Source organism: Phaseolus vulgaris, chromosome 4, assembly GCF_051622355.1.
Source record: "Phaseolus vulgaris cultivar YP4 chromosome 4, ASM5162235v1, whole genome shotgun sequence".
Lineage (NCBI taxonomy): Eukaryota > Viridiplantae > Streptophyta > Magnoliopsida > Fabales > Fabaceae > Phaseolus > Phaseolus vulgaris.
Window position 1 is genome coordinate 6,328,678 of NC_143501.1, and position 18,674 is coordinate 6,347,351.

The following is an 18,674-nucleotide window of genomic DNA, read 5'->3' on the forward strand; positions in this document are numbered from 1 at the left end:
AAGATACGGTCCCATGTTATAAAAATATTGTGTCTTAAATCTTAATTTAATCAAGCAATTTTGATAACCTCTTCCTAGACATAAAAATACTATACTTTTAATCTATTTATATTTAATACAAAAATATATTTATTATCAAGAAAAGCATAGATGTTAGAGTTAAGCATGGACTAATAAAATTATTTTTTAATTTATTAATTAGAAATATTAGTACAGATTGGGCCAACGCATATTTTTTTAATTTTTTTTACAAACTTATGAAGTTTTATTTCGTAAATGTGTTGGTTATGACGATACATACGTGTGTTAACTTTAAAAAAAATTTGACGATATCTTTTAAATTTTTTTTAGAGGATATCATTCAATTCTTTGTTAATGATAAGTAAATGTAATTAAAATAGTTTAATTGTTAAGCTGGTTATAAATGTTAAAAGTGAATTGGAGTATTATTCTTTTGATTAATATTTGATATAATTAAAGAAGAATTCCTAATATTAAAATTATTAAAAATAAAAATTTGAAAAGATTAAGAAAGAAATGAAATACAAAGATACAAACTGTTGAGTAAATAAAATAATAGGTAGAAGAAGTACTTAAAAATAAATAAAAATGATTGAGGAAAGAGAATCTTATAAAATTTGTAATATCATAAAATTTAAATAAAAATGTTTTTATAAGCATAAAAATAAATAATTATGACTTTGGAAATTTTATATAAAATACTAACACATTTTAGATAGACTAATTTTACATTTATTCTTTTATGTGAATTAATAATTTTGAAAATTAAAAAATAAGAACCAAATTGAAGTTTTAATATTTGAAAACAAACCTAGAAAAAAAATTGAAGATAAAACTTTGTTTTCCTAACATTGTTTAATATGAAGGATGTAACTAAATTGAAAATGAATATTGAAAATTGACATTTTAATTTATCGTATTGTTATAAACTTTTAAATTTTGTTAACTTAATTTGTTTAATTTTTTTATATAATAGTGAGTTATTTCACAATTTTTTTTATATAAATAAATGAATTTGCGTTTTAGAAATTCACTCCATCCTTACTAATAAGTATCATTATTTATTAAATTTACATGACAAAAGTTGGTCACTTTTGGTCTTAATGGCTGTTTAAAATTGAAATCATCCCTAATTTGAGAATTACTAAATTTAAATATATGTTTGAGTCATAAAAAAAATAAGATATTTAATATTATTTTTGTATAAATTTTAGGTAATTAAGAAAAGAGAAAGAAAGGGATTGGAAGATGCATGAAAGAAATCATAAGAAGATAGAAAATAGGAGTTTTGATGTTTTGAACTCCTCAAGTTAGAATTCACTCAAGTAAGAATGTCTTGCTTAGGTGAGAATTATGCAAAGGCAGAGAAGTATTGCTAGATCACTGGAAAGGATACGACCTGTGAGGGTCACGTTCCAACGGTGAACTGCATGCATGGCACGTGAACAATTAGGGCGCTCCCAAGACGGGTGACCATAAAGATCAGGTGCACGAGGAGGCATCCAGGTGGTCATCCTGTCAGAGGTTGCACTCCAATTAGGGAACCCCACGCGCTAGGTTATCCTAAGGTGGGTAGTTGCGGCGCTGGGGCCCACCCCCTCAGGAAGCCTATTTCGGGTAATGGAAATAGTGGAAACCCTAGTTTTCAGTCTATATAAAGGGAAGTAACAAACTTGGCAAGGAACGCTATTCATATGCGCCGCTTAACACACACAGTTACAGTTTTATGTAAAGAGTTTTGGTGTTCCCTAGCCCTAAGATTGACTTGAGCGTCAAAGTGCAAACGACCTCTAGGGCGCCCTTTGTCTTTGTGTTTTCAAGCATTCAACCAAAGGGAAAGCACGTGCGAGCGCAGGGATTTTGGATGTGAGAGTGACATAGACGCATTTGGTCAACCGGAAGGTGTTGAAGCTGGAGGAAGCTTCTTCCCTACCAAGACTTGATATGTGTTTGATGAAGAAAATGGCTTGAGTGCTTTGAAAATTGTAATAGGTTTTTAGATTCATTTGTAATTAGGCTTGTAAGTGTGTATGATTGCCTTTTGCTGTATAACCTATCCTAGATGCCTAACCAAGTCTAGATCAAGCACATGATGTGGTTAAATGGTTTTTGAAAAGCTTTTTAAAATGATTTTAAAAGTTTTAAATCAGTACACAAATAAATCTGTTTTATGGAGAAAGAATCTGTTTATTTCTTCTCTGTTAAAAGGCTTTTCTAAATTTATGTTAGGGCACCACAGGCAAAGCTTAGATCATTATTTCAGTTAAAGCTGAGCTGGCCTATTTGCTCTCATTTAATCTGTTTCATTGTGAAAGAATCGGTTTGCCCTTCTGGTCAGTTAAAAGGTTTTTCACAAGTTAGTTAGGGCACCAAAGGTACAACTCAGACAGTTATTTCAGTTAGCTGAGTTGGCGGTTTTCACAAAAATAAATCTGTTAAGTTCAAAAATGAATTTGTTGTTTTCATAACTGCTTTTCAACTGATTTTTGAAAACAAGTTAGAAACTGCTTTTCTATATAAAGAAAAGTCTCTCTCACATGAGAGTGAGCTGAGCAATTACGTTTTTTACAGAGATCAAACATTTTCCATGTGAGAAGAAGGATGGAAAGATTTTTGAAAGGTTTTCCAAAGAGATTTTCAAGTGTGCTTGTTCTAGGAAACCTTTGATCTTGGTGAAGGTGCTGGTGCAGTTCTGCAGCAAATTGAACTACTGGTTTTGAGTTCTTGCATCTTCTTTTCAGGTGTAATCTTTCCTTTATTCTGTTTTGTAAAGGTGTAAGTGTTAGTCACTCCTTGATAGGGTTTCTTGGAGTGCAAGGTGTGCTGAAATAGGGTTTTTCAGCATTGTTGGTGTTGTTCTTGTAGTGTTCAAGAACTGCTAAGTTTGTAAGTAATTGGTACTGTTTTTAGTGGATTCCACCTTGGGGTAAGGTGAGACTGGATGTAGCTCTGTATGAGTGAACCAGTATAAAAACTTGTGTGCCTTTTCTTCTCATCCCTGCACTCATTTCTGGTTTTGCTTAATTCTGTCAAGAACTAAATCTGTTCTTTTGAAATTGAATCTGTTAATTCTGGGTTTAAATAAGAACTGTTCTTCCTGATTTGTTAAAGCTTTCTAATCTCAAACAAGGCAGTTGTATATGCTGTTTTAATTGATTTGAAAAACAAATTGTCTATTCATTAAAACCTGAGGAAGATTCATTCTCATTAAAATCTTGTGTTGAATGAAGTTGATTGATTTCTTGGCATAGCTGTATTCTTCATACTCATAAAATCAAATTAATCTGATTCTGTTATAGCTCTTTGCTGATTACAATTTTAATTTGAACAAAGTCAAATTGTGCTAGACTGCTCTGAAGAATCAATCTGTTTCATGTAAAATCAATCTGTTCTTTTTGTCTCTGGTATACTGAAAATTGTGTGATCTTGCGAAAATTTTATAAGCTCAATTCACCCCTCCCCTCTTGAACTTAGACACTAATAGACCCAACAGAAGGAACATTTGGCGCCCACCGTGGGGCACTATACAAAACATTGTCCCACCAGCAAGAACCAGAAAGATGAGAAGTACGAGGCAAGGTCCTGTTGCACCAAACGGAGGCGAAAGCCTCACCCTGCAACAGGTTCTGGAAATGATGTGGGCCCTTCAAGAGGAAGTGGATGCGTCGAGAGCAAACCAAGAACACATCCAGGCTGATTTGGTTGCGTCACAAGCAACGAACGAAGAACTGCGCCTTTCGAATGAAGAATTGCGCAGGGATCTGCAAAACCAGGCAAGGCACACGTGAGGAAGGAGATCGAGAACCTGCGACGCCACCCAGGGAGTTTCCGATGCCGTTCTCGCAGGAAATCATGGATGCCGTGATACCGACCACGTTAGTAGGGCCCAAAGTTACCTTCATTGGTACAGAGGACCCGGAGGCCCATCTCACGGCTTTCCACACGCAAATGATGTTGGTTGGGGGCTCCGACGCGGTGAGATGCAAACTGTTCATGAGCACTTTGGTGGGAACAACGATGGATTGGTTCATCAGCCTCCTTGATGGCCACGTAACGTCGTTCCCACAACTCACCAAGCTATTCAGAACGCAGTACATCGCGAATCGCCCCCACCCCACCCCACCCATCTCTTATGATCTTTTTGACATAAGACAGTATCAGGGGGAGTCCTTGAAAGAGTTCCTTCACCATTTTGGAGCACAGGTGGTGAGGTTGAACCTCAAGGACGAAACGATGATGGTGCACGTGTTCAGAAAGGGCATTGTGCCAGGCCCCTTCAGTGAATTGCTTATCAGAAACCACCCTAAGACCTTCGCCGAGATAAGGCGTCGCGCGGTGGCTCACATTGCAGCAGAAGGGGAAGTTAACGAGAAGCGCACGTGTGTGGTTCCCACGCGCCCGCGTGCATTAGGTCGACCTCAACCTCTAAGGTTGCATGAGGCAACGACAGAGAAGAATACCCCCGCGAAGCAGCAGCCCTATCAGCCAAGGAAGTCTCAAACCAGGGGGCGGGGGAGGGAGAACGTGCCATGAGTAGCTAACTTGGTGTTTGTAAAGACTATAATGAGTAGCTAACTTATTTCTTGGGATTGAACTTAATCTTTTCTAACTCATGTATTTTGGTAAGATTTATATGGTCCTATATTTTACTTGTTATTGGTATTTTTGTTTTGTGCTTATTGCTAGATTTTATCTGATCAATAAATTCTTGATTTTGATTCTTAAATGTAACTAGAAAGTATTTATAAAAATATGATCTAAATGAAAATATTCAATATATTTTAATGCTAGTAATAAATTTCAACATGTTGATTGCTTTACAACATCTAATCCTAATGTTGGTTAATTTGCTAGATAGCTGAGGAATCCGTGTTTAGGAAACTTCCCTGTGAATTTCATGCATGAAGAATCAGTATGTTGTATCAATATCAAGTAATTTTGAGTATTATATATTTTTATCAATCCCGAATATAGATAAATAAGATAAATTAAGTTCAATCACAATCTTGTTAACTAAATTTTGTAGTTAAATTACCTTGACGCTCTTTAGTTTCATATGCAAAGTCATTATTGTAATTTCAATGTATTATGAACAAAATCATTATGCATGTTTATATATTTAGTGAGTGTTACAGTATAAATTTTTAATTAAAATGCTCCTTGTGGGTTTGACACTCGTACTTCAAAGTATTATTCAAAATAAATAAATTAATCTATTTATTTGGAGTATAATGAAATTGAATAAAATAAATAAATCATAGAAAAAAAGTGATCCTGCTGGTTGACTTGAGTGCAAGAGTCTTGCCACGTCAAAGGTTTCTCCTCCTAGATCAGCTTCGCACCACGTTAGCCTTTGTTCTTCACGTCTCAATTCCTCGCAAGAACCTGAAGAAAACAAAGTGGCGCCGCTGCGGCCGATCGCGCTCCGACGCTCAAGTCAGTGGAAGAATCACCAAAAACTCAGAGAGAATATCTCAACTCAAGGAACCGTGCGCAGTGAATCTTAGTGTGCTATAAAGTATTCTGAAAGCGTACCTCAAAAGTCTGTTAAGTGTTCCTTATATACCTGAGGATTTTCTCTCTCCTGACGGTTACACCTCTGGACACGTGGCTCATATCCAGTTGTACACGTGTCGTCATCTGGAGCTTCCTCCACTTGAGCGTCACTTCTACTCTTCAAGCCATTCGACTAAGTTACCCATACAAGGAGTAACTTGGTGCACAGCTTTCCTTGGAGCGCGACCCCTTAAGTGACGAGTACGGGGTGTCACCATGCACACCTTCTCTGTGGTCTCGTCTGTCGCTATCACGATCTGCTTCACTTGCACACCATGCACGTTCTGGGAAACTGTTCCCTTGCCCCGACCTCTGGCTAGGGAATGATTATCTGATAACCTCATCCTCCACTGCTACGTGACAATCATATCACTCGTCCCCCGTACTTGTACCCCTTGGAAACCTTAAGTAAGCTTTCCTGATCTTTTGGCGATGTGCCCCTCTTGGCGGTCTCTAACCACCTGATCTCCTAGTACTCACATATGGCGACTATGACGCAACTCTGGTGACCGCCGGTTACACACACTAGAGATCGGAGAACGCCAAGTCAACGATCGGCGACTACACAGACTTCTCGATGTACTTCCCTTCTGTCAGTCAGGTGTCCCGTTCAACACGCCTATATTATCGCTTGATGCCACGTCATCACTCCCGATTACCTGATCGGTACAAAAAGTAATGAAGCACTTTTTTTTAAAATATGGGATATTTGAAAGGATGAATACATGTAAAAAAAAAATTGTTATTGAAGTCAATATCATTTTCATGATATATTTGTTGCATTTCGAGACCACCTTCCTTCAAATTTCCAAATTTCTTTCCTTTCCTTGAGGGCTCATGGATTTTGCAACTCCATAATTACTAGTTAGACTCCATTTAAAAAGAAAAAAATAGACTAAATATTGTGTCTATATCGTGTTGTTGACGTCATTGTTGCAACCACTTTTTCCTTTAGCTATTTCTCCATTATTTATCGTGTTGCACTCTTAGAGAGTGAGTTGTTCTAAAAATTTCATTTTGAAAGGTATTATTTATGTTGTGGAAAGTTTGTTCTAGAAATTATGTTGTAAAAAGTTCGTTTCAGAATGCAATTCATATGTTAAAGAAAACTTGTTTTGAATAACCCATTATGGAAAGCTTGTTGTAGAAGGTATCATATTTCTTTTCGAGAGGTTGTTCCAAAAATTCTGTAATGAAAACCTTATTTTAGAATGTATTTTCTTGAAAGTTTGTTGTAGAAATCTTATTGTAGAAATCTTGTTCTAGAAATCATGTTTTGGAAATTATAGAATGCTTGTTTTAGAATATTTTGAAACATATAATATGGAAGTCACTTTTATAAATGGTGAAATTGCAATTTTCAATTTTAGAGCTACGGTTAAAAATTATAAGGGTGCAGCAAGAAAAAACCTTCCTTGAGTCCTATTCATACTATTAAATCCACTCTATTATTTGTAACTTGATTTTGTCTTTATTTTCAAGCTTTTATTTCATGCATCCTATTATATATTTCATGGCACTAAACTTTCACATTACAATCACGAAACCAAACACATAAAAATCTGGAGCATCTAGATTGTATTAATTAGGTCTTGAAATCTAATTGTTTAACAAGCATTTGGTGAGCATAATTGGGTTACTTCAACGTGGCTTTGGGTCGACAATCTCGGAAAACAACTCAAACATCAACTTATCATTGTCCTTCGAAATATTGTGGTGCTCTTCGGTATCAAACACTTCTTCACGAGCTTCCTCTTCGCTTTCGTCGGCACTCTCTTGCAGTTTCAATGCAGACTCCAGCATCAAAACGACATCGTTCATGGAAGGCCTCTGCACCCCTTCTTGTGACAAACAACTGATTCCAATCTCGCAAAACATGGCGAAACACTGGGGAGCGATCTTCCCCTTTAATATGGGATCCACAATCTCCGCCACCGTCCCGTTTTGGTAGCAATATCTGGCCCAATTAGCTAGTGACACCTGTTCGATTTCTTCTGTATGGATCACAGCAGAACGGGCACAGAGTACCTCAAACAACACCACCCCCAAAGAATACACGTCAGACTTCTCCGTCAGCCGCTGCCGAATAAAATACTCCGGATCCAAATACCCAAAGCTACCTTTCACGGCGGTGCTCACATGGGCCTTCGACATCTCATTCGGCCCTATTTTGGATAGCCCGAAGTCCGAAACTTTCGCAACCCACCTCTCATCCAACAAGATGTTCGTCGTTTTCACGTCCCGATGAATGATCACGTGCTTCGCGCCACTGTGAAGATAGCGTAGACCGCGCGCGGCGCCAATGCAAATCTTCAAGCGCTCCTTCCACGAGAGAGAGGGATTGTCGGTGCCGTAGAGATGGTCGCGGAGGTTTCCGCGTCCCATGAAGTCGTAAACGAGGATCATCTCTTTGTTATCGCAGCAGTAACCGATGAGTGAGACCAGATGGCGGTGGCGGAGCTGCGAGAGCATCTGGATCTCGTTCACGAACTCGCAAGCCCCCTGCTGGGAACCCTGTCTAAGGCGCTTGATGGCGACGGGGATTGAACCGTCCTCGATGTAGCCCTTGTACACGTGGCCAAATCCCCCGTCGCCGACGATGAAGGCACTGTCGAAGTTTTTGGTGGCGGCTTTGATCTCGACAAGGGAAAACCGACGGCATTGATCAGACGGCAGAGAAAAATTGTGGTCCTTGGTTGACTTGTTCGTTGAGAACAACAGCGGAGTCCACTTGGAAGTGGTGGAGAACAGAACAAAGAAAACGACAAGCGAGATAAAAACGACACCGGATACTATCCCCGCCGTGATACCAATCATTCGCCTTCTGTTACTTCCCTTTTGGTGTGGTGTCTTAATCGGGTCCGGGTTAGGTCCGGCGAGGCTGTTAGACCTTGTGTCGCTCATTTTAAAGATCTCGAGACCGTTGAGGAAGGAATCGCTATACTTGGTACCCCTACTATCATAAGGATGCAATTGCAGGGAGAGGTTAATCTTTTTCTGATAAATATTCTTGGAAATGAAAACGGCATACTCTTTATACACGCCGAAACCTTTCTGTTTCTGGCTCCATAACATAACATCAGCGCGACTCTCCGCCAACTTGCTTGCTATGTAAATGAAGAAGACCCTTTCACCGGCGTCTTCAATATCGTGCTCAAACTCGCAAAAGTGGAGCCTGAGGACGTAAGTGAAGCCAGAATCAACGGGAAACTCCCATGTGAGGTTGCTGATTTGGTTCAGGGAGGCGTTAGAACCCATGCTACGCGCTGTTCTGTACAGTTCCTCGGGTGCCACGTAGTCAGTCTTCACTGTTATGTTCATCTTTCTATCCGCCATTGCTGATACACCAGTGTTTTGTTTAATGAAATAACGTTCTTCGTCACCGGCCCATTTTCTGAACAAACCGGTGTCGTTTCTTGGCGATATTTCTTGTCCTCCCACATTGATTCTATACCCAGTCTCCATTGCAAAGCGGGTTCCAACAACGAAGGGTTTGCTACTTCCCACGTTCGTGAAGCCCGTGTCAGTTACTGACGTGTAATATAAATTGCTTGGCATGGAAAGTACCTCGATTCCGTTGATGAAAGCGTAGGAGTTGGACTGCGAGGGAGTGAAGATGAGGATAAGACCCTGACCGTCCTCCACGTAGACGATGTATTCTTTGAATATGATTTCCTTGTTTTCAGCGTCGGCGTTGAGAGAGGCGTTGAAATCTTGGAGGAGGATGAATTGGTTGGAGTGAACAGAGAAGGATGAGAGGGTGCGAGGAAAAGAAGGGTAAGAAGCGGGGAAGAAGAAGAGGCGAAGGAATTTTGGGCCCCCTGTGTGGAAATAGAAGGAGTAACTGAACTGGGAAGGAGAAAGGCGAGCAGTGGCGTAGGGGACATGGTTGGTGGAAGGAGATAGCGTTGTGGGTTTAGCTGAAACGGTGGCGTCTTCGTTTGTTAAGAGCATAGAATCTATGTCCCCGGTCCATGTCCTTTGGCCGTCGTAGGATGTTCCAGAGGAACCGCAAGTGATGGTGAAATTGTCGAGTGGGGTGTAGCCTTGGAAGTGTGGGAAGAGGAGGAGAAGGAGGAAGATGACAGCGTTGAAGGTCATGGTTTGCAGTGAGAGTGATGGAGCCAACACTTATTATCATCTTTAGGTTGCAATTGCTAGGAAGGCCGCGAGAAACAATACGACTACTACTACCTGCCAGCTGCGTCAAATAAAATACAAAAACTTTTGGTTAACAACCTCTGCAAAATGTAATGTGCCAAAAAAATATGATGTCCGAGGCAATTTTATAATAACAATAATGATTTCAGATGCATGTGGGAGAATGCTTTTATGAAACTCTTGTCCACCACAATTGAGGACTTCTCCAATGACGGTCATCTTCATATTCTGGTTTCGTCTCTTCGACGAGTTTCTATGCTACGAGGCCAAGTTGAAAGTTGTTGTTCTCATGGGTCGCTATCCCTCCCAGATCGTCATGCGAGATCGTCATTGTCGTGTTTAACGTGATGACGTACCGAAACAACTTTATCGCGTTTAACGTGCGGTCGCTGTCGTAAACGATGATGCGGAACTGGTCGGCATCAAAACAGATCCATACAACTCTCAAAAAGCTGTCATTTGATGATTCCATTGTTGGAAGACCTACTATGCTAGAATCTCAATAAAATACCACGACTCAATAAAATAACTATTACATCTCACATAATTACTTATTTTATTATGTATTATATCATATATATGTATATAAAATTAGAGTGTTAGTATCTTTACACTAAGAATAATAACTGCATCCTACCTAGTAACTAAATAAAGATCCCCGAAAATATTCTTACATTTCATAAATCAATATATTATTACTTTAATTATACTTTTTATAATTTAATATAAATTATTAATATATATTATTATATTGGTAGACTAGTTTGTAAAGGGAAAATATTTTATCTTATATGAATATCAAAGTATAATTTTTTTCTTAAAAATTAATATTTTAAATGTATTTTTTATTTTAATTTAAATTTTAGTATAATGGATTTTCTAATGATTGTTTCCTTTCGGTATGTCAAAGTATTTTATTTTCCTAAAAAAATATATTCTTTTACTAATTGAGTCTAAAGATCATTTGGAAAGCCGGCAGATATTAATATTAATGTCATGAGTCAAACAAATACTACACTTGATATAAATTTATATTTTTATATTTATAACTAGTCATATTCATTAAAAATATATTTATGATTTATAATTATATATAAAGGACTTATGAAAGTTTAGTATGTATATATTTAACCTTTAAACATCTATTTGATTCTTATAACTACACTCGTTCACCCTTTCAAACAATTTGTTTCTGTTTCAGCAAACTAAAAAAAAATATTGGAACATCTCTAAAATTAGAACATGGTGATGTTTTAAGATTGTTGAGGTGAGTGTTGTGAAAATCAATCATCCTTATATCCAGAGTTATAATATATTTATAGGAGTATAAGTTGAAACTAAATCTTTCTACTTTTCTAAATATTTAGAGTTTATTTTTTCTTTTATCAACAATGAATTAATAAAATAAAACGAGATACTTAAGCGGTGTTCCAACCCTTATGCGTACCTTTCTCTGTATTAAAGTTCAGCAATTCAAAACACAATAAAGCAAAAAAAATCTTAAACTACCATAGACCCTTGCCCTTACAAACCCAAAGGAATAGAAAAGCACTTTAAACCAGTCCTAACAGTATTGTTTAGCAAAGCTATAAACACATAAAAGATTGCTTCCTCCACCCTATGCATATGGTTGAGTTGCATGTGAATACCTTGCTACTGGACCTCAGATTTCAAGCAAAAGAAATTGGGAATTAATGCATCATAAACAACTAGCCAATTGCTTACGAATAAACTACTACAACACACCACGTTTAGGTTCACTTTCCATTCTAGCATACCAACTCCTTACAGGCTCACTGCACGGATAAAACAACCAACAAGTCCATTGCATCTCCATCAGCACACACGGAAGACGCACAATTACATCACCGGGATTAGCAAATACTGCTACATACAACGAGAAAAAACCAGCAGAGCACCCTACTTCCCTGCTTTTGGTTATGCATTTGGATAAAGCTGTACCTGCAAAAACTTCAGATCAAAGTTAGCTAAAGACTGTTTCTGGTATGTGATATGTATAGTCATTCTTCTTGCTCCATAGGTAGTTTTTCTTTAAGACAGTCCCTTGACATCAGCATCAGGAAGTCAGATAACATAGCAAGCAGGGCTGCTGAGGTAGAATTGACACCTCACTCTTTCAATGTTCCACGTCTTTGCATGCACCTTCCCACCACCTGTTTGAGCTTATGTCCCACCAATCTTAAAAAGCATTATGGAACCATCCCACCACCTTCTTGAATTCAGTTTCTAACCCCTGCACCTTTGTTACTTGGTCTTAGGTATCGATTAAGCTAAAGTTTTATGGCCTTTCAGAATCTTCTCCAGAGCCCCTCAACCAATCTGAATCTGTCAACCCCTTCCTTTGTCCACTTCAAACCAAAAGGCCCAAAATCAACCCATCCTTTACTTGATTCCTCTCAAACTCCTGCATAGCAGAAAGGTGTATTGACGCTTCCTGCACTCAACCCCTCTGTGACACCAGTTATGACTACTACTACTGCTAAGAACCTGCAGTTTTGTTCCCCAAATTCTTCTGATACTACCAGGATCTCTTGTATGCTATATTTGCTTCCATAATTGACAGAATTGTAATACAAATACAACAAATACTGACCATCACTTAACACATAGAGGCACATATTTCACCCCTCCATCTCCAGAGTTTATCCTCCCATGTGTACACCAATCACTCCCTCCTGTCATCCACAGTTTCGAATACATTGGTTAGGATTTAGAATCCAATCGGAGAAAGCATAGATATAAAAGACTTTATCTTATGTTTCAACCATAACCAAGAAAGCAGTTGCGCCGAATGAAATACTTCTTTTGCCTCCAGAACCCCTTGTTTAAAAATAATCTCATTTCTTTGATCCCAAATATATCTTACTATTAAATCTCTTTGTTAATGCTTAATAGGCCCTATAAATGACTCTTTGGACAAGTTACATTCTCTTTTAATAGAAGATCAAGCTAACTCTTGGTACACAACCCCTCAGGCCTTTTCAAGCAAAAAGCCTTATACTCAAGTTTTGGACGAGTTAAGCCTTAAAAAATTGTTAAACTAATTCATAACTAACTAGTTTATTTTAAACAAGAAATAGAAAGATAAAACCCATTTCAAAATGGTGTGACATTAAAACAAATTTAATGTAGTTAACCGAAGCATTTGAGCTAAAAACGTATCAGAATTGAATAACTATTTGATCGTCGATCTGAGTAGAGGTTTATGAAATTGTCTTAATAAGAATACCTGATAGAGGACCATCAAGCCACCACAAATTTGGACTAAGAAGATTGAATAAGATAGAGCTTTCATTACAACATCTATTTCTAAGAGTCTTTTTCATCTTCTTAGTCTTGTATAAAGTAGTGGAGTTTGGTAATTTTTGTATAGGATTTAATTGAACTTGTATTTGGGCCTTATTTGGAATTTTACTTGGGCCATGTATTAGGCTTATTTTCATGGGTCATGTATTGAGCCAATTTGAGTAGGGTGTAAATAGGAAAAAGAGTACAGTTAGAGTTACAATTGGGCCTCTTTGGACCCAATGCAACTTTAGACCATCTAGGGTGCACAAATAAATTACTACAATACAAATAGAAACACATGGAGTGTCAAGGAATGCATGAAGGTCCCCATGTCATCCTCTCAATGGAGAGGATTCCTACCAATGCCAAAACACCACTTGTCTTCATGGGAATGGAGATGATTCTCTCCAATTAAAGGATGATACTTGTCTACCTCTAATTTGAGAGGATTTGCTCTAATTTGAGAGGATTTGCTCTAATGAGAGGAAGTCAATTGTCACCATGGGAGTGCAGAGTTTTTAAGGCTAAAACTTGTACCTTGATTTCCCTTGGACCTATAAATACAATTGTTAGCCCTATTGTAAATGAGCTTAGAATTTATTAAAGAAATGTTGCCCAAAGTTGTGCACATCTTGTCTTCTTTTCTCACTCTTTGTTAGCACTAGTTTTGTGTCTAGCTTAGAAATTTTTACAAGTTGACCTAACCTCTTCTAAGTCTCTATATTGACCAACCAAATTCATCTTCTCCGTTTAAATTTCTTCATCCATTTAACTCATACAAGGCATCCAAAAAATCACAAGATATTAAAAATCCCAAAGAGCTACATGGCTTCAACATAGGATTAGATCACTACCACTTTGACTTACATGAGTGAAATAAAGGCCAGAGAGTCTCGTTCTAGAGAGAAGAAACTTACACACTCAATGAATGAGAAGTGAATTGTCCTAAGATTGAGATGGTTGAGATAAAAGGGGGATGTAGACAAATGTTAATGAAAATCTTAAGTTGTAAATAAGATACTTATAACCGAGCCCTGTTTTTTATAACTTATTAATTGAAACCTTAAAGCTTAAATTGTAGGTAATTAACCGAGATATAACTTATAACTTATCACAACTTATAAATAGTGTATTTAAGTGGTACCTCGTTATTAGTGCATGATGTGTGTCATTTGAAGACTTCGTGAATTAATTATTAAAAAAGAGAGATTCAAATCCCGATCAAAGTCGTAATGGGGTGTACAACTCCACGTGCATGTCCCAACCTAATGAGGATTAGAATCTCGTTTATAACTGTGTTGAGTTTTACAAACCTTGTGTGCATCTCTCGACCTTGATGAAGATTAAATTTTTTATCAGAGTTGTAATGAGGTGTACAAACCTCGCTTGCATGTCCTGACCGTGATGAGGATTAACATCTCGATCAGAGCCATAATGAGGTGTACAAAAACCTCATGTGCATATCCTAGTAAGATCCCGTTAAAAGTCGTAATGGGTTGTACAAACCTCATGTGCATATTTTGACAGTGATGAGGATTACAATCTCGATCATAGTCATAATGAGGTGTACAAAACACGTGTGCATATCCCGATCGGAATGAGGATTAAGATCTTAATTAGAATCATAATGGGGTGTACAAAACCTGCATGGATATCTTGAATATGAAGAGGATTACAATCCTGATCAGAATTGTAATGAGATGTACAAATCTCCCATGCATATCCCGACTGTGATGAGGATTAAGATCCTTATTAGAGTCATAATGGAGTGTACAACCACACATGCATATCCCAAATGTGATGAAGATTAAGATCCTGATCAAAGTCATAATGGAGTGTACAAACCCCACATGCATATCCCAATTGTGATGAGGATTAAGATCCTAATCAAATCACTTGAATATTAGAAATCACCAACAATTTAATTTCTCTACACCGTCAATATAGAATGTTAGCGTAGTGAATTGTCTGGTTGAATGATTGGATGTTAACCTGGTAATGATGGGACAACTAAAAAAACACTGAGAAAAAATTGAGACAATAGTCATCATAATTTATTACGAAAAACTACGGAAAAAGCAAAAGAAATGATATGCGATACCAGATTTAGGGTTTGAAAGTCGGTTAAATGTAGAGAAGGTGTTAGTACCCTACAACGTTTGTCTTAAGACAATACCTTTTATTAAATATGCAAAAATGAATGTGACTTTTTTTAGAATATTTATTTCCTAAAAAAACAAAAATGCATGTGAAAATAAAGAACATATTTTTTAAATTTTTTATTTGGGTATGAGTCGTCCGTATTAGGAACATGTGTTTTTCTCTTTTCAGATCAAATTTAATGACTTTATATTATATATTTTCACAACTACTTAATATTCATGCTAGGTTCTAAATAACCATTTACTTTTTAAAATATATTCATTTTGTTAATGATAATAATGGAAATCCTTATTAATAATAATTATATATATAACATAATTTAAATAAACATAAATAATATTAAAATTATCTAAATAAATTAACTTAACTAACAAAATTAATTTAAATATACAAAATTATTTATTTATTTTTTTGAATTTTAAATTATTATTTTTTTGTTTATAATTAAAACTTTAATTTTTTTTAATTAAATATAATGTGCACAAATTAATTATCATTTATTTCTTCTTTTTCTGTATACAAGAGTAAATTTGTAATCTTACATTGTACACAATTAAAAATAATTCAAAATATCCTTATCATCATCACATTACTCACATATTTTAATAAATTTTTATCACACATCCACTCTAACATACATCAATCCAAACACTCTCAACTTTTTTTTAGACTTTCTTTCTTCACACTTTTACTCTCCCACACAATCTTATCGAAAGCATTAAAGGGAATCAAGTCCTTGAACAAAAAGGGTACTAAAATCTTCCATCTCAGCTTTACTTAACACCAGTCCAATCTCAATTCCTCCACTGATATCCCTACTTTCACTGAGAGAAAATGCTCTGGTTTTGTCTGTGGATATGATATCCATCTTCTTTGGCCTTCCCCACCCAAAATCAATACTATAAATCTCCAACAATGGAGATCCAGTAGTAGAAAAGATTATAGTGTCCCTGAGTTTATCCATACCCGCACCCCATGTTTCTGCTCCCTTCAACACTCCCTCTTCTTTCACCCTGTTCAAAGTCTCAACTATCCCCTCCAAAGCACAAATGAACCCATCTTTTTCAACCAACTTCTTAGTCGGGACCACAAAGCTCCCTCCTCCAACGCAGTTTCCAAAATATGTGGCAGGAATTGGAGGGTCCAAGCGCGATCTACAGTCAATACCAAATACGAAAAACATATTTTCTTCCTTCATTTGTTTCACTTTGACCAAACACGCCAACACTTAAGCACACGTGACACAAAAGGTTGAGAGATGAACATTCACTTTCATCTTAGAGCTTCCATGTTGTTTGAGCTTTAGAATCTGTGAAGGGGTCAATTCAAACAAACCTTTGAGTGCATCGCTTGGTGTTTCCGTAAGAGAGTCCCACACCTTGAGACTTCGGTTATTGGAACCATTCTTATTCTTCCACGACTCCGTGTACAGTTCACCGATTCCAGAAGGGTCTCTTATCAATGATCTGTCAAAGAAAGGTGTAAGATGCTGAGGTAAGGACGGTGTTGGGGTGGGTGTAGTAGGGTTTTGAAGGGTAGAGCATATGTAGGCCCATGATTTGATGAACATGATAGAAGATATTCCGTCGAAAGCTGCATGGTGTGAGTTGATTCCAATGCAAAAGCCAGCATTTGGGAACACAGTGACTTGAACTGCCAACAGAGACGATTTATCATGGGAATTGACCAAGTTGGGTGCTAAGTGGTATCGTTGTGATGCTTCACAGAGATAGGAGGAAAGATGGTTGAAGTTTTGGTGGGACTCAGCAACAGTGAAGGAAACAGTGTCGCCGGGGAGATAGTTGATGATGGGTTGGGGAGAGTGAGAGGGCCATGTGAGGGTGCCGGCGAAAGGTAGAAAGTGTTGGAGAGTGAGGGAAAGAGAGTGTTTGAGAGAGGGAAGAAGAGAGTGAAGGAATGAAGAGGTTGGGTGTGGGAAGGGATAGAACAAGAGAAGTTCAACAGGTGGAAATCGAAGCCATAAGATGTCGAAGAAGGTTAGTGGAAGAGAGGTGGGAGGAAGGGTTGGTGCATGAAATGGTTCCACTGAACAAACTTGGATAACTTTGAGAGGTTCCGGTGATGATGCTGGTTCAGCCATGGTTCAAAGGAAGCCAAGGGATGAGGGTTTTTATAGGATGGGGGCACCTTCATAACCTGCTATAACTACTTTTAGCGGTGAAACTAAAGGGATTTATTTTAAAAATATAACATATTTATTATATAAATTTAGTTTGATAAAAATAAAAATAGTATAAAAATAAGTAATGCGGTTATTTGATAAACATATCATATCAATAATACTAAATAAAAAGATTTTATTGACACCAAAAAGTAAGATACATAGCTATGACAAACTATTATGATAATATAATAATATTTTATATATTTTTCCAATACCAGGAGAAAGAGAAAAAACAAAACATAAGGTGAATCAGAGCTAAATATTCGACGAAGACCCGTAGGCAGAGATTGACCCATCCATCAACAAACATTCAGCACAACCATTCTTTTATCTGAACAAATGCTGATTGGAAAAAATTTCCAGTCTGGAGAAGTAGTTTTTTTCTTTTTTATCATAATAGAATGATAATCATCACCGAATAAACTTTTGGAACGGAACAAAGGTTTAAAAAAGATGGAGGCTCGGTGGCAAGGAGGTCAGGGAGGACCTGGTTCAAACCGTAAAGTTCATAGTAGCTCAAATAATTTTACAACGTTCTTCTTTGCAAATATCTCAAATGGGTATGGGAAATTGGACATGATCAAGATTTTCAAAAGATGGATTAGGGTTAAGGAAGTGTTTATCTCAAGAAGGCTTAATAATTGGGAGAGAAGATTTGGGTTCGTTAAATTCTTCGAAGTGAGGAATGTGGGGAGGATAGAGATGGATTTAGATCAGATATACATTGGTAATAAGAAGCTACACTAAACATTTCGAGATACAGCAGGAGTGAGGTGGAACCTAAAAGGGTGGAGAGCGAAAACAGGGTGAAGCATACAGAGAAGATAAGGAACCACAGAAAGATGCAAGAGGAGACTCGTGTCTTCCATGATCAGAAGAGAACAAAGGAGGTTTGGAAGGTGAAGACAGGGAGAAAATCTTTTGTGTTGTCAAAGAGGATTCACAAAGGAGTTGGAAGGGGCCAATCATTAAAACAGAACAACAGGTTTTACCTTGGATGGAGTACAGCGTGATTGGGCAGTTTAGAGTGAATTGGACTTTGAACAGCTGGGTGACAAATTTGTGAAAGGAGGCATGATCATGGTTAGAGTGAGGTATATGGAAATAATCTCGTCCTCCTTACCCCGCGAGAAGATCACATGACAGTGCATAAAGTTCTACACAAGTCCCCACTTGAAATCAAAGGGGTCCCCAAATACATTGACACACCAGAAGTGAAACTAGTATTGCACTATCCAATTCCCTAACCTTAATTAAGCTCACTAGAGTCCCATTTGAA

At 37.3% G+C, this 18,674-nt stretch overlaps 4 protein-coding genes across 4 annotated transcripts; 1 reads left to right on the plus strand and 3 right to left on the minus strand.

The window, feature by feature from the left end:
* Nucleotides 1-3,852: 3,852 nt before the first annotated feature.
* On the plus strand, nucleotides 3,853-4,554 carry LOC150027850 (uncharacterized). Its single transcript, XM_090301541.1, has one exon. The coding sequence runs from the start codon at nucleotides 3,853-3,855 to the stop codon at nucleotides 4,552-4,554; it is 702 nt and encodes a 233-aa protein (XP_090157667.1).
* Nucleotides 4,555-7,124: 2,570 nt separating this feature from the next.
* LOC137837002 (receptor-like protein kinase FERONIA) lies at nucleotides 7,125-9,833 on the minus strand. The gene has a single exon (XM_068645814.2). The coding sequence runs from the start codon at nucleotides 9,676-9,678 to the stop codon at nucleotides 7,219-7,221; it is 2,460 nt and encodes an 819-aa protein (XP_068501915.1). The 5' UTR covers nucleotides 9,679-9,833; the 3' UTR covers nucleotides 7,125-7,218.
* A 5,953-nt stretch (nucleotides 9,834-15,786) lies between these two features.
* Nucleotides 15,787-17,348, minus strand: LOC137837003 (phenolic glucoside malonyltransferase 1-like). The gene has a single exon (XM_090301117.1). The coding sequence runs from the start codon at nucleotides 17,309-17,311 to the stop codon at nucleotides 16,439-16,441; it is 873 nt and encodes a 290-aa protein (XP_090157243.1). The 5' UTR covers nucleotides 17,312-17,348; the 3' UTR covers nucleotides 15,787-16,438.
* On the minus strand, nucleotides 15,929-16,408 carry LOC150027851 (anthocyanin 5-aromatic acyltransferase-like). Its single transcript, XM_090301542.1, has one exon. The coding sequence runs from the start codon at nucleotides 16,406-16,408 to the stop codon at nucleotides 15,929-15,931; it is 480 nt and encodes a 159-aa protein (XP_090157668.1).
* Nucleotides 17,349-18,674: the final 1,326 nt, after the last annotated feature.

Excerpts from the sequence above, each read along its gene's own strand:
- LOC137837003 (XM_090301117.1), bottom strand. The coding sequence starts at position 17,311 with ATGGCTGAACCAGCATCATCACCGGAACCTCTCAAAGTTATCCAAGTT.
- LOC150027851 (XM_090301542.1), bottom strand. The coding sequence starts at position 16,408 with ATGAAGGAAGAAAATATGTTTTTCGTATTTGGTATTGACTGTAGATCG.
- LOC137837002 (XM_068645814.2), bottom strand. The coding sequence starts at position 9,678 with ATGACCTTCAACGCTGTCATCTTCCTCCTTCTCCTCCTCTTCCCACAC.
- LOC150027850 (XM_090301541.1), top strand. The coding sequence starts at position 3,853 with ATGCCGTTCTCGCAGGAAATCATGGATGCCGTGATACCGACCACGTTA.